Raw genomic sequence first — 13307 nt, forward strand, 5'->3', positions numbered from 1 at the left:
CCTCCTCCTCCCCTCTTAGACCCACGTCCAAAGCCTGAGTCTATTCACTCTGTGTGTGTGTGTGTGTGTGTGTGTGTGTGTGTGTGTGTGTGTGTGTGTGTGTGTGTGTGTGTGTGTGTGTGGCCTCTAATGTGTGGGTCAGGGACTCCCACAGAGACCCAGGCTTCTAAATGGGGTCAACCACCTACACTTGAGTGTAACCAGCTCAAAGTCTGTCATGTTTAACACTAACTGCTAGTAATTTATTTCTGAGGAGTTCAGGGCATTCTCATAACTGGTCGCACTTTCTCACGTCTCAAAATGATACTAATCCCGTTGATGGGATGTTGGAGACATGTCGTTGCCCCCCCCAGCCCCCCAGTACACAACAGCAACCGCATCCATGCAGCGTCGGCACTGAGGCTCCGGTCAAAGGTCAAGATAGATCTCACACCCTCCCCACTATCCTAAATCTATCTATCTATCTATCTATCTATCTGGATCCTGGTTTTATCCTTTTAGACGTGCTTGTATTATGTTGATTTTCTAGATACAACACATGCTCGCGCTTACACGAGCACGTTGGGATGAGACGATTATCTGAGAATATTTTGTGCGCTGTGTGCGGATACAAAAACCAGATATTTTGTTCTCCTTTTAAGAAACGCGCCAGTGGAACACTCCCGTGTTTGTCCAGCAGGCGGCGCCAGAGCGCCTCGTCGTCTTCTGGCTTCTCTGACTCGTTTCCGTCCTTCTCTGATCTCAAATAAATCCAGAGATCTACGCAGACACTCGTAATGGAAAAAACAAGGCAGTTTATTGCAATGCAAAACAAGACGGATAATCACTGGATGCCGGTTTGGGAGAAATAAACAGGTGTTATTGAATGATTCCCATTCACAACTTCAGGGATTTTAACTGAAACAGTGTTTGAATAGCAGGGATGATCTGCGCTTATCACACAGATGGAGACCTTGTTCACCCAACAATATTCTGAACCTCCATGTGATTTCATAGTATGGACAGACCATCATACACTGTCAATCTCAATCCTGTCTCTTGTAGCTGCATTCTAAGAGCTCTCATGGCCAGTTTTGGTTTGAATTTGAGGAGAACAGTGAATAAAGCAGGCCAAAGGTGCATGAAACCACAGGCGTTCCCTGTGGAAGAGTATCTGATATTTAAATAAAGAGCAGGATGGGAATTCAAAGAGATACGCGGATGCTCGGCAGAGGAAAGTTAGCGGATGATTCACGGACACTGTGGACGAGTCGGGCGGATAAGGCGAAGAGAAACAGCAGAAGACGGTTGATGGTCTTGGTGGATTGTGGGAGCAGGATGTGGGAGGACGCAGCATCACCAGGCAGATGGGCTGGGGGTCAAATCTGGGGGCCTCCTAGCTGGGAGAGAGCGCGGGGCTGGGTTCGGTGCTGATGTTGACTAAGCACTCGCTGGATTTGAGGCTGGCCAAGGACTTGGAGCTGGGCAACGAGGCCAGAGAGCCGCACAGGCCCAGCATGGACGGGGTGTTGTCCTTTCCTGAAGGGACGACACAGAGCAAAAGGTTATTTGAGCAGAGAAAGAGTTCCCGTTTCATCTCCCTCTTTACCTGCTGAGGTCCAGGCAGCGTCTCCGTTCGGCCTCCCGTCCGTCTTCTGGGAGTCAGAGTTCAGGCTTAGTTCTGCCGAAAATTGCTCAAAGCTGTGGAAGCTCCTCCTGGGTGGACAGACACACCATCATCAACAGGCGCTACATGCTTCAGGTGTCCTCTCCCTGTCATGCTGGTTCAGATGTTCAGGTTGCGTCACCTGCGGAACAACTTGACCTCTCCCTGGTTGTTGGCGATGGCGGACCACTCGTTGACCAGCGGGATGGAGAGCTCTTTAGAGAGATGCGACGAATCACAGGGTATGAGGGCAGATCTGGGGAGGGGGATCAGAAACACAGGCTTTAGTTCTGGACAGCGTGATGAAGGGGAGTTTCTATGTGTGCCTCCTCACAGCTGGGCCTGGAGCTCCAGCACAACAGCCTCCAGCTCCTTCTTCTCCTGTTGGCTCTGGACCGTCAGCTCCTCCACTTTGGTTCTCAGACACTTGTTGTCCGTCTCCACGTTCTTCAGCTGCGACTCCCGCAGGCGGACCAGCTCCTCCAGGTAACCCTGCGAATTCCATTGGAACCATTTGTTGATTTCCAGAATGCCTGCTGTGCTTTCTAAACGGGCTCTTTCAAACTTGACTCGCCTTTTGGGCGTAGACGATCTTGAACCTCTGCTCCATTTTGCGGCATTTGTTGCTCCAGCTCTCCTCGTCCGTCACCAGGGGGATGTAGGGGTGCTCTGGGATGCTCTCCTCGCTGTTGCTGCTGTCCACGCTGTGCCGGTCGTCCTCATCACTCAGGTAATCATAACTGCAGGGCACAGAGGTGGTGTTGTGATGAACCCGGGACGCTATAATATGGCCGGAAGTGGGTCGGTCTCACCTCTGAGTGAACTTCAAGTAGGGCGTGTAGTCGATCACAGCGGGGGATTTCCCATCCAGAGCCTCCCCCTTCAGACAAAAACTGCACAAAAACATAAAACAATGTTGGAGATCAGAGGTTCTCAACTGGTGGGTCGCGGCCCAAAAGTGGGTCACAGACCTGTTGTGGATGGGTCGCAGACAGCTGTTCAAAAAAAACCCATAATACCTGAGGTGCATCTGATGTTGGAGATATCTTTTATTGAGAGAAAATAACTTTGAAAGGCACGCCGCAGACAAGTGCAGTTGCCTAGATGCTAGCCATGGTAGCTACCATTTGATTGATGCTCACTTCAAGTTTGTGTTGTTAGGAAGTAAGGGTATTTAAAATGTGCATTTTCATTGAGGATTATGAGTGACAGAATCCCCAAAAGTAGGTCTCGACCTAATAACCGAGTGAGACCAGTCGAGAAACCCCGTTTCAATCATCCTTGAGCCGCAAACGACTGACGTTGAACGCAGCACTGCAGCAAAAGAGACAATTTTCCCGAATCGGCCCTATCCAGGTAACGCATATGTGCAGCGTCACCTGAAGTCGATGGCGCTCAGTCCGATGAGCATGCCCGTCAGGACCGTCGCCTCCTCTCGCAGCAGGATCGCTCCGTCATCGTAGAACCTCCTGTCGGGCGGAGATGAAGCGCAGCGTGAGACACACCGGAGGCAGTGGGACAACAGCGCCGAGTTCCCGTCTCACCTCGTTGTCCTGGTGTCCCTCAGCGCGGTGGAAATGTACTCAGACAGACGTTTCTCCATCAGCGCCACGCGAATCCAAGCGCGCCCCTGCGGGACAACATAATGGCCCGAGTGACATCTATCGAGCGACATCAACACCCCCCCCACAGCTCAGCAGATTCGGACTCCCCCCCCCCACCTTGGCTCGAGACGTGCTGATGTTCTCGATGTTCTCGATGCTGGCGATGCAGTTGTTCTGCACTTTGCCGCACGCCAGCCGGATGTATTCCCAGAAGCTGCGCTGCCCATCCGAGCTGAACCAGCTTCCCGATCCTGATCCGAGAGTCAAACAGGGCATTGAAACCTCCCCCTCCCACAACAGCCCCTTCTGTAAGCATGCAACCATGGCAACGGCCGTGTGCGTCTCCCCTCATATTCTTATTAACGTGAGAATAACATGCTATCACGTCCACCCTCACGTGTTACCTGCAGCGTTACCTTTAAAGCGGTGGCTGAGGATGTGCTCTAAAATGGCGGCAAAGTTAATGAACTCTTCGGACGAGTCGTCTATGGGCTCTGCCGTGTACTTTTCCAGGAGGGTTTTGACGGAGAATCTGAAACAGAAGCAAACAGGAAGGGAGACGTTTCAAACCTGCTTCTGCGTGCGCGTGCGTGTGTGTGTGTGTTAGCATACAGTGCGGCTGTGCACCGAACCCACCACACACAAACGCGCTACTGTACTTGAACCCTGCAACAATAGCGGGAAGGAGGGTGCTTTTTTTTTGGGATCCGTGCCATCGTTTCACACTGAGGTCACCCCAATTGTCTTGTGTACGGCACAAAGCGCCACTTCAGCGCGCTGGCTGTGTTAGCATGAAATCAATACAATTAACCCCCTGTCCTCTCGCGTCCTTTTGGTCCTCGTCTCTCCGAGGGACCGTTCAACATCAAAGAATGATCAAATAACCCCCTCCCCCTCTTCTGTACATGGTGGCGTGATCTATTTAGGGCAGTGGCTGTTGCAACTTTAGTTTGGCTTTTGACCTCGCATGTGCTCGTCGGCAGCCATGCAGCGTGCATGTTAGCGGCTGGGATCCAGGCACGGGCTCCATGGGCAACACCAGCATCACCGAGGGCAAGACTGCCCTGGCAGTGGGCAGCACCTCCATCGCCAGGGGGAAAACCACTGTCTCTTTAGGCAACTCCTCCATCTTCAGGGGAGTGACCACCACCTCCATGGGCGACTCCACCATCCAGAGGCAAAAGACGACTGTGGCTCTGGGACGGGCCAGCTTCAGCCGGGGAACCACCACCACATCGTTCCGCAAAGCCTTGATGCCCAAGCGCAGGAACACCTAGATGGACACGACGGCTGAAGCTGGGACAAAGCGACCCAAAGCAGCCAAGCAGTCCAAAAAAGACTCTAACAACGAATGGAAAACTACATTCTCCTCAAGCAAGACCTCCTTCACCAAAGGCAGGGTTTCAGTCCTGAGAACCAAGTACGCCATCTCCTGGGGTAAATACTCCGTCTCCTGGAGCAGAACCACCATAACTTTGGGCAACAGCGGCTTAGCAGTGGGCAAAACTTCGGTCACACGAGGGGAGACCACGAGTTCTCTGACCAACGTGACCTTCACCCACGGGACCAGGTCCGTGTCTATGATCAAAACCACCCTCACCAGGGGCAAAGAGACGCACAGCAACGTCTACTGGGATTTTCACTCATGATTCTTACAAACGCACGAAAACCCAAGGACGTTTCTCTACGGGCGCTCTTAGCAGGTCAGTGGCATCGACGGCGAACGCGACACCGTGGAGACGAGGGCGAAGCCGAGGGCGTTCCGCACATGTGACGGCGATGAGGCGATTGATGGCGTGTCTACACGGCAGGGAGGGAAACATCAGTGTGGGACGTATGTGGAGACACAACAGGCTTATTCTCCTGTATGATGTGCACGTGCGGCCGCCGGCGCGTCCGTGGCAACGCTCAAACCGGCGTGTCTAAAGTCTGCCTGCAAGAAAGTTCTGAATGGGGAAACTGTAAAAGCTGCCTGGTGTTAACTGCTCATAAAAGTAACCTGTCTAAACTGTGACTGTTTCGTGGTTGTTGTTGTTGTTGTTGTTGTTGTTGTTGTTGTTGTTTTGGAGCAACCACACCCATAATTCACTACATGTGAGGAGCAATCAAAGCCTCATATGCAGACCAGGAACACCTTCATCCTGTCTTTTGTTATTCCTGACAAAGTCCAGTTTGTTGGATGAGAGATGGACGTGCACGAGCCATGCCTTATAATCAGAGGCTCCGGGGAACAATGGCTCAGAAGAAAGTGATGTCACCGCAGATTACTCTCTTTACAACAATGTGTCCTTCAACCGTTTGGTGTCGTCGTGGCGACTGGACAATTGTTCCACTGTCCAGTTCCCCCCCGGAGAGCCTGCGTCCACCTACGGCTGCCTCTGTTCATTCACGGGGACACATGGGCGATATGTGGCCTTCCAGAGCCCACGTCCTTCAGCTCAAGGAGGGCTTTATGCCACACGGGGGTCGTGCTATCCAAGCGTAGCCTTCTGGTCTTCTCCGGATTGTAGCTAGTGTTGCCACCGGCGACGGGCAGAGCAGGGCGTGCTGCGTGCGATGCTTAGCGCCGCGTGAACCCCTGAACGCCGCCGTCGGATCTGGGTCAGGAAGACGAGGGCCTCACCAATGGGCAACACCAGCTTCACCGAGGGGAAGACGGCCTTAACCGTGGGCAACACCTCCATAAAGAGGGGGAAGAGCAAGCTCGCGGTGGGGAACTCCTCCATCAGCAGGGGCCGGAGCACCACGTCCCTGGGCTCCTCCACCATCACCAGCGGAAAGACCAAGATCTCCCTGGGCGGCGCCTCCTTCAGCAGAGGTTCCACCACCACCTCCTTTCGGAAAGCCATCTTACCCAAACGCAAGACGCTCTAGATGAGGGGGGACCTCATGGCGGGGTGGGGGGGGGTGCTTCATCACAGAGGGGACACGGACACCGCTGCGACTTTTACACAGGCTCCGCTCTGCCAGGACTGGATTAAACCAACCGTTGGATCTTTGATTTGTTTCACATCGTGTGGGATTGAGCACTGAAACAGGTCAGTGGCGTCTGAATTCTGCCTCTTCGGGTTTTCCAAATATCAAACATTTGATGAGCAGCTTCATTAGCCAGCGGGAGTTCCTGCGACCTCCACTCTGTCGCTACTAACACACCCTGCTGGACTAAAACGAGACCCCTTTTCTGGCCCGGAGCATCATCGGGGCCAAATTTTACCTCTACAAAGAGCCTTTCGAGGTTAGTTTGAAGAACTAAGAGCCTTTCAAAGTTCCCCAGTGGTTCCCGGGGTCCATCAGGAGAACCACTGATTACATCCTCACTTTGTTGATAATAAAACAAAAAGTCTATTGTTGCCCCCCCCATTAAAGTAGCAGCTAAGGTGGCAGCGTATTCGGACAAGGGGTGGGGCCAGCAGATGATTGCACAAAAACTGAATTCCTTTGATCTGAGGGGGAATTCGCTGGCATGCCTGAAATGCAGATGCCCCCAGCAGCCTGGCAGCATGTTCTTGGTACCATTCGACACTGAAAAACAACTGCCCCCTGGCCCCCTGACAGGCCTCTTTTGTGCCCCCGCTCACTCATCCTGGAGCCACGCCAAGCCCGGCAGGCTTTAAACGCCCTCTTGTTCTTGTTTCTCACCCCTTTACTGTACTCACACGAGCACGTCTGGACCCAAACCCCACCCAGGAGAACCGAACCTCTTACAACTCTCTCACTTTAACCCCCCCCCCCATCGGCACTTCCTTGACTCCTTTCTTCCTCTCCCCTCCTCCTTGTCTCCCATAACCAGCAGATCAGATGACAGAGGCAGACTCCTAACTGGCCAAAGTGCTGCGTAATGTCCGCCAGCGCTGGTTTTCCATCCCCGAGTGTTGGTGGAGAGATTCCGACCCGCACCGGATCGGCCAGGAGGGGAGCGTGCTTTCAGGAATATTAAGACAGGAATGGGAATCGGCGCCAAAGCAACATCGGGGTGTGTCGCCCCTCCGAGCGTCCAGGCAAAGTGTTTCATGGTTAGAGGAGGTGAAGGTGGACATTACGTTGGTTGGAGCGGAAACCGGGTTTTCCCCGAACCCGGCGGGAGAGCGGGCCGGAGCAGGTTGGATGTGTAAAAGAGAAGGTGGCAGAGAGAAACTAGAGCAGAGTGTTGATGGCAGCACATTCTCTGGAGGAGACACGCCCCAGCAGAGGGTCAAGCTCAGCTGACGCTGATCCTGCCGACACCGGGGGGGGGGGGGGGGCGACACGTCGCACCGGACCTGACACGTCTCACTCATCCTATTTATGTTTCTTAGGTACCACAGCAGCACAGCCCCTCCCAGCGCGGACGACGGCTCTTTACCCGATGGTTTTAGGCCAATTCAGCAAATATAAACAGGAAATATACGACCCCCCCACCCCCTCCAATCCCCCCCCCCCCCCAGGCTGCAGAGCACCTCAGTCCTTGTTAAGATGAAAACCTGTTTCTAGTGGCAACGGCACCGAGATGCAGCACTTGGTGATGACACTGCTGTTGCCGTGGACGCAGCGACATCGCCGCCTCGCTCCCGACGCCGCTCAGCAGGAAAAGAGAAGAAAACTCCGCCAGTTCGACCTTCAGCCCTCAGGAATTTGGTCTCTCTTCACAACGCTGCAGCTTCTTTGTCGTCCTCGTCGCGAGCGAACAAGGAGCCACGGAGGAAGACGGCGTGAATTAAAAGTGTGACTAATTGGGAGCTCGATTCACACGTGGGGCCTTTCGAAGTGAAATCAGATCAGCCCATCGCGAGCAGCACTGTAAAATCCTCCGCGAGCGTTGAGCCGTTTCCCGTGTCCGGCGCCGGTCGCCATTTCAACCAGCCGCCGGACGACGGAAGCAGCTCCCAAATGTTAATCTGTGTGCCGACTGCACTTCGGAAGTGGTCGGACTTTCTAGATGGTCGCAGCTTGGCCTCGGTGTTCTAATCCCACGCTAACATTTGCTAAGCTAATGTAGCCCCGCAGCACGACGGCGCCTGGATCCTGCAGCAGCAACACGACACCCAGCCTGCTTCAGCGCACAGCCAGAGGCCGATTCAAGAGCCCCCCACACACACACACACACACAACCTGTTCGGGACGGCCCCTTGGAAGCGTGCGCACCTGAGAGCAGCACGGCGGCTGAAGCTAATCCGTATTGTGTTCATTAGCAAAAGGAGAAAAACAAAGTATCTGTGTGGCAGGATTAACTGCTGTTTGAGGTTGATCTGTGTCGTCTTGTCTGTGTTTTCAAGAAGCCCCGACTGGGAAGCAACAGTGTTTCTGTGCCCTCGCTAATCCTGTGTCTGTGGAAGTCACTCGTGATGTTTTCTTTGGTTTCTGGCGGACCCGCTCTGTACGGCGCTGTGTGTTTTCTGCGTGCACGTGTCATTTAAAAAAAAAAAAAAAACCTGCAGAACCTGAATGTTCTGGAATAAAAACGCTTCCTTTGTGTGTCACAGTTGGACTCTTTTTGACACGATCGTCCCAAGTATCTCCTCACGAGTGTAAACGATGAAATAGCACAACTGGACTGAGCACTGCTGATGTTTGCTTGTCTTCTGTGGGTGAACGGAAGGACTGGGAGTAAACAGAGGTGACCCAACGAGGGCGACGTGAGAGGGTCGGGCTCTGAGGAACGCCCATCGGGGGATCCCTGCACTGTCAAATGTCCTTGTCCCACACCTGCTGGCGTTGCACAATGACAGGTTATTAGAAGCTTCGCGACCTCTTTTTCTATTGAAATGATGCCAACGTGGAAAGGTTGTATGATGATGTAAGAATATACGATTTAAGAAGATAAAAATACATTGAAGCTACTGCACTAGAGGGTGTGGTGACCGCGGAGGTGAAAATACACCTGGTTCGTCTCCATCCTTCAGATTTCAAGTATCCTGAGAATTATTCTGCATCATTTACATCAGTGGTGCCTCCATGAACTCCACCACAGAAATCTACGTTTCATTATCTTATTACAAAAGCATCCTCAGCTGTGGGAATACAGTAAAATGAGCAGCATGAAGGGGCTTTAAAAAAAAAAAAGCCCTTTGACCGAGATGTCGTGATGTCTACCTGCAGACCGTGATGAGGTTTTTGCGCTCCACGCCGACGCTCCGGGCAGAAGCCTTCTTCGATGTCAGACCCATAGCCATTGCTGTCTGAATGCAACCCGACTCCATCAAGCCGCGGCCCCGGGGCCTCTTTGGGATCCGTGGCCAGGCCAGGTCCCCTCCTGTGTCCTACAAATACCCGCTTTCCTCTGCGGGGAGCCGCAGATGATGCCGCCGGAGGAGGAGAACGGGGAAGTGGCGAGCATCTGTAAAGACGGTGAAAATTCAGTATATAAAATCCGGTTTGGGTTTTCAAATTAAAACCATCATCTGCGCGCGTTAATTTCGAGTGACGTTATTTTGATATCCATCCGCACATCCGGTTGATTCATTCACGTTCTTTGTCAGCAAGAGACAAATAACGCACCATGTCGAATTAAATATCTCTTTATCTTTCAATAATACAGAAAAAAAGGAATTTTATTAATACGATATGAAACATTACAGGATGATTAGATGACATCCATAACCCAGTGACGTAGTTTAAAAACGACATGGCCATAACAGAACCCGAATAAACACAGAACAATGGAGATTTCGATCCCTGCGACGCGTCCTGACTCTTATTTAAAGTCACTAAATATTCCAACATAAAAAGACTTTAACGTCCTCTGTTTCTGTTTCCCCTAAACGAATTGACTCGCATTCTCCGGGCCGCAGGGGGGCGCTGTGGCTCCCGGAAGTAGGGAGGCCTGTCTTGGAAGATGACGTCACAGCGCAGCGCACATTTTATGAATTATTATAATTTACAGTATGTACAGCAAATTCGTGACACGGAGCAATGTGACACGATTGTGATACGAATATAAATAAAATTGGAAAATAATTTTTAAACAATGCAATTTGTCAGAACAGACAAAACAATTGTAAAACAATTTTGTCATTTCAAACAATTGTGTATTCGGATAAAAGCTTTTCTCAGAATGAGAAGAGGGTCCAGTGGGAGTCCTGAAACTTCACGAAAAGGGGCGAAATGTAGAAACGCTGATATGTTTAATGACTTTATTGTATTGATTAAGGTTGCTCCTCCTTTTAACCAGATTTTCTCCACACTTTCACGTCTTTGTCTTAAACGAAACCCCAGAAAGAGGCTCATCTCCGCTCACCATAAGGACCTGACAACCGGGTCTCAGCCACCTGGACGACTGGGACGTGTGACAGAGGACACTAATGGGAACGAGGAAGCTGCCGTGCTGGAACTCACTGGCGGCTCCATATCTGCCCTCCTCCAGCTCCCTCTCTATCTGCCAGCCGTGCTTGTAGTCCGATCTGTCGTGGAGGAACTTGCAGCTGTCTGAAGACGGGACAGGACGGTGACGGGTCGGTGAAGATGATATTTCACGCACGCTGGATATTTTGAAGACACCCACCTCCAAAACCACAGACCCCCGTCTCCTTATAATCTTTGCAGGTATCTGGCTGATAGTCCCACCTGACTGTGGCTCGGAGGTGCAGTTTGTGCACTCATGATGCCACAGGCCACATCTTTGCTGCAGGACCAATGGAGAGTGATTATGAGCTGTCATGGTCCATTTGTATCAGACTAGAGCAACCCTGAAGTTTAAGCTTCTCTCACTCAGGAGGGCTGAGCCATCTTGGTTGAAGAAACTCGTTTTAGCTATTTATTTAATGTTTTCAGACACTAAATCTGGGTAAGTACTGTGGCTCAGCTCTTTCCATCAGAACAGGTACCCCCTAAAACCCCTGTCAACCCCCCTCCGCATTGCACTGTGCAGATGTAGATTCAACAAACACTCCTTAATGGTTGTCAACAGTCAAGCTGGCAATAAATCGTCTTTGTTCGAACATCTCTAGTTTCTTGTCTCTTCTCTCCTCTCAAAGCTTTTATTGTGATGTCATCTCGGTCATATTTCCGGAACCGATTAACTTCCGCTTGTGACTTCCGGTAGCTTGACTGCAGGACGGTTGCAATGGCGGACTCGAAAGCTTCGGACGAGAACTCTTGTGCGTTTTTATTTAAGAAATCTACGAAGAAATTTGCAGGTCGCAAAAGAAAAGCGAGCGACAGTGATAAAGGTGGGATTTTATAACACATTTATGGAGGTTTCTGCTGCTTTGTGAGCGGCATTCAGTTGTCGAAACAAAAACAATCTTAGCATAGTGCTAGGTTCAGGTAAAAATGCCCTTATTTTCTGCACACTGAAGCTACATTCATCACTTATGATCAAAGTGTCGCATTTATGACCAAGATAAACTACCACGTCCACTTTTGTGGATTCAACATTGTCGTTTAAACGGTGTCGCTCCCTCCTGCATCCAAAACACCGGTTCGCTTTGAAGGGGTCCGGAGCCCTACGTGCACACACACACGCACGATTCTGGGGGACCTAACCATGAAGATGTGAAACAGAAACTACCTGTTATGTCTTCAGATGGCAGCAGTGATGAAAACCCGACATCAGTGGTCAGGAGAGAGAATAAAGGCGCAAAAGTCAACCCCATGATTCAAAAGGTAACATAAGCTCGGAACCATGTGATCCCAAGGTCGGCTCCAGTCTGAGATCAGTCTCCATCTTGTTCTGTTCAGACCAAGAAGGTGGAGAAAAAAGCCGTCTCTTCCAGTGACAGTGAAGAGGAGAAGGAGGACAAGATCACGGTCGCCTACAAATCCACACGTTCAGCCGTAAGTTGACTTTTTAAAAAGCATAGATGAATGAATCCGTTAAAACCCCGATTTGTTGTCCTTTTTATTGCTCCTAAAAGAAACCGGTGGGACCAGATGACATGGGTGCGACGGCTACGTACCAGCTGGACACAGAGAGGGACAACGATGCTCAGGCCATCTTTGAGAGGAGTCAGAAAATCCAAGAGGTGGGACACTAAAAAGATGTTGGAACCCTCCTGGAGATGAGACCGGTTTACTGATGAACTCTCCCCCTTCAACAGGAGCGGACAGGAAAAGACGACGATAAAATCTATCGCGGCATCAACAACTACGTCAAGTTCATCAAGCCGAAAGACACGACCATGGGCAACGCCTCCTCCGGGATGGTCAGGTGAGGAAGAGCTCTAAACGCACGTCGCCCGCTTTCTAGACCCTGGTCGCTGACGTGAGCCCAAACGTTTGACACAGGAAAGGGCCGATCCGGGCCCCCGAGCACCTCCGAGCCACAGTCAGGTGGGACTATCAGCCAGATATCTGCAAAGATTATAAGGAGACGGGGTTCTGTGGTTTTGGAGGTGGGTGTCTTCAAAATATCCAGCGTGTGTGAAATATCTTCACCGACCCGTCACCGTCCTGTCCCGTCTTCAGACAGCTGCAAGTTCCTCCACGACAGATCGGACTACAAGCACGGCTGGCAGATAGAGAGGGAGCTGGAGGAGGGCAGATATGGAGCCGGCAGTGAGTTCCAGCACGGCAGCTTCCTCGTTCCGCGTGGCTGCGTTTGCTGAACAGCGCTCTGCTTTATTCAGATGACGAGAACTACGAGGTGAGCAGTGACGAGGAGGATCTGCCCTTCAAGTGCTTCATCTGCAAGGAGTCCTTCAAAAATCCCATCGTGACAAAGTAAAAGGGTCTGGGCTGCAGCATCGGCGCCGTCCCCGCTGGTCGCCGCCTTACAGGTTCTGCTGTTCTTACCCGTTTCAGGTGCAAGCATTACTTCTGTGAGGTCTGCGCTCTCCAGCATTACCGCAAATCCAAACGCTGCTACGTCTGCAACACTCAAACCAACGGCGTCTTCAACCCCGCCAAAGGTCGGTGGACCGTGGTCCTAAAGGAGGAACCATCAGAAGCTGCGGCTTCACCCCGTCTTTTTTTATTCTTCCAGAGTTGATCGCCAAGATGGAGAAACGCAAAGACGCCACAGAGCAGCCTCCAGATGAGACCTCCGACTGAACGTGCTGTAAATAAGCAATAAAAACTCCCTTTTTTTCTAAGATAGCAGCTTTCCTGTGTGGTACCGCGGAGTAAAAACAAGCAAAACAAGG

The 13307-nt window shown here is 51.5% G+C and overlaps 2 protein-coding genes and 1 long non-coding RNA gene across 3 annotated transcripts; 2 read left to right on the plus strand and 1 right to left on the minus strand.

Annotated features, from left to right (window-relative positions):
- Positions 1 to 774: 774 nt before the first annotated feature.
- rundc3aa (RUN domain containing 3Aa) lies at positions 775 to 9562 on the minus strand. The gene is made up of 11 exons (XM_003964930.3): positions 9319 to 9562; positions 3666 to 3781; positions 3367 to 3500; positions 3190 to 3275; positions 3025 to 3114; positions 2458 to 2538; positions 2220 to 2385; positions 1980 to 2137; positions 1788 to 1901; positions 1589 to 1695; positions 775 to 1518 (listed from the first exon to the last, which is right to left on the minus strand). The coding sequence occupies exons 1-11, from the start codon at positions 9423 to 9425 to the stop codon at positions 1376 to 1378; spliced, it is 1302 nt and encodes a 433-aa protein (XP_003964979.1). The 5' UTR covers positions 9426 to 9562; the 3' UTR covers positions 775 to 1375.
- Positions 6132 to 8707, plus strand: LOC115249815 (uncharacterized). The gene is made up of 2 exons (XR_003888444.1): positions 6132 to 6287; positions 7040 to 8707. It is a non-coding gene; the product is annotated as an uncharacterized lncRNA (long non-coding RNA).
- A 1671-nt stretch (positions 9563 to 11233) lies between the features above and the next one.
- rnf113a (ring finger protein 113A) lies at positions 11234 to 13305 on the plus strand. Its single transcript, XM_003964959.3, has 10 exons — positions 11234 to 11393; positions 11750 to 11829; positions 11905 to 12000; positions 12081 to 12188; positions 12264 to 12373; positions 12451 to 12557; positions 12631 to 12720; positions 12792 to 12885; positions 12967 to 13073; positions 13148 to 13305. The coding sequence occupies exons 1-10, from the start codon at positions 11288 to 11290 to the stop codon at positions 13213 to 13215; spliced, it is 966 nt and encodes a 321-aa protein (XP_003965008.1). The 5' UTR covers positions 11234 to 11287; the 3' UTR covers positions 13216 to 13305.
- Positions 13306 to 13307: the final 2 nt, after the last annotated feature.

Source organism: Takifugu rubripes, chromosome 5 (assembly GCF_901000725.2).
Source record: "Takifugu rubripes chromosome 5, fTakRub1.2, whole genome shotgun sequence".
In the NCBI taxonomy this organism is placed as follows: domain Eukaryota; kingdom Metazoa; phylum Chordata; class Actinopteri; order Tetraodontiformes; family Tetraodontidae; genus Takifugu; species Takifugu rubripes.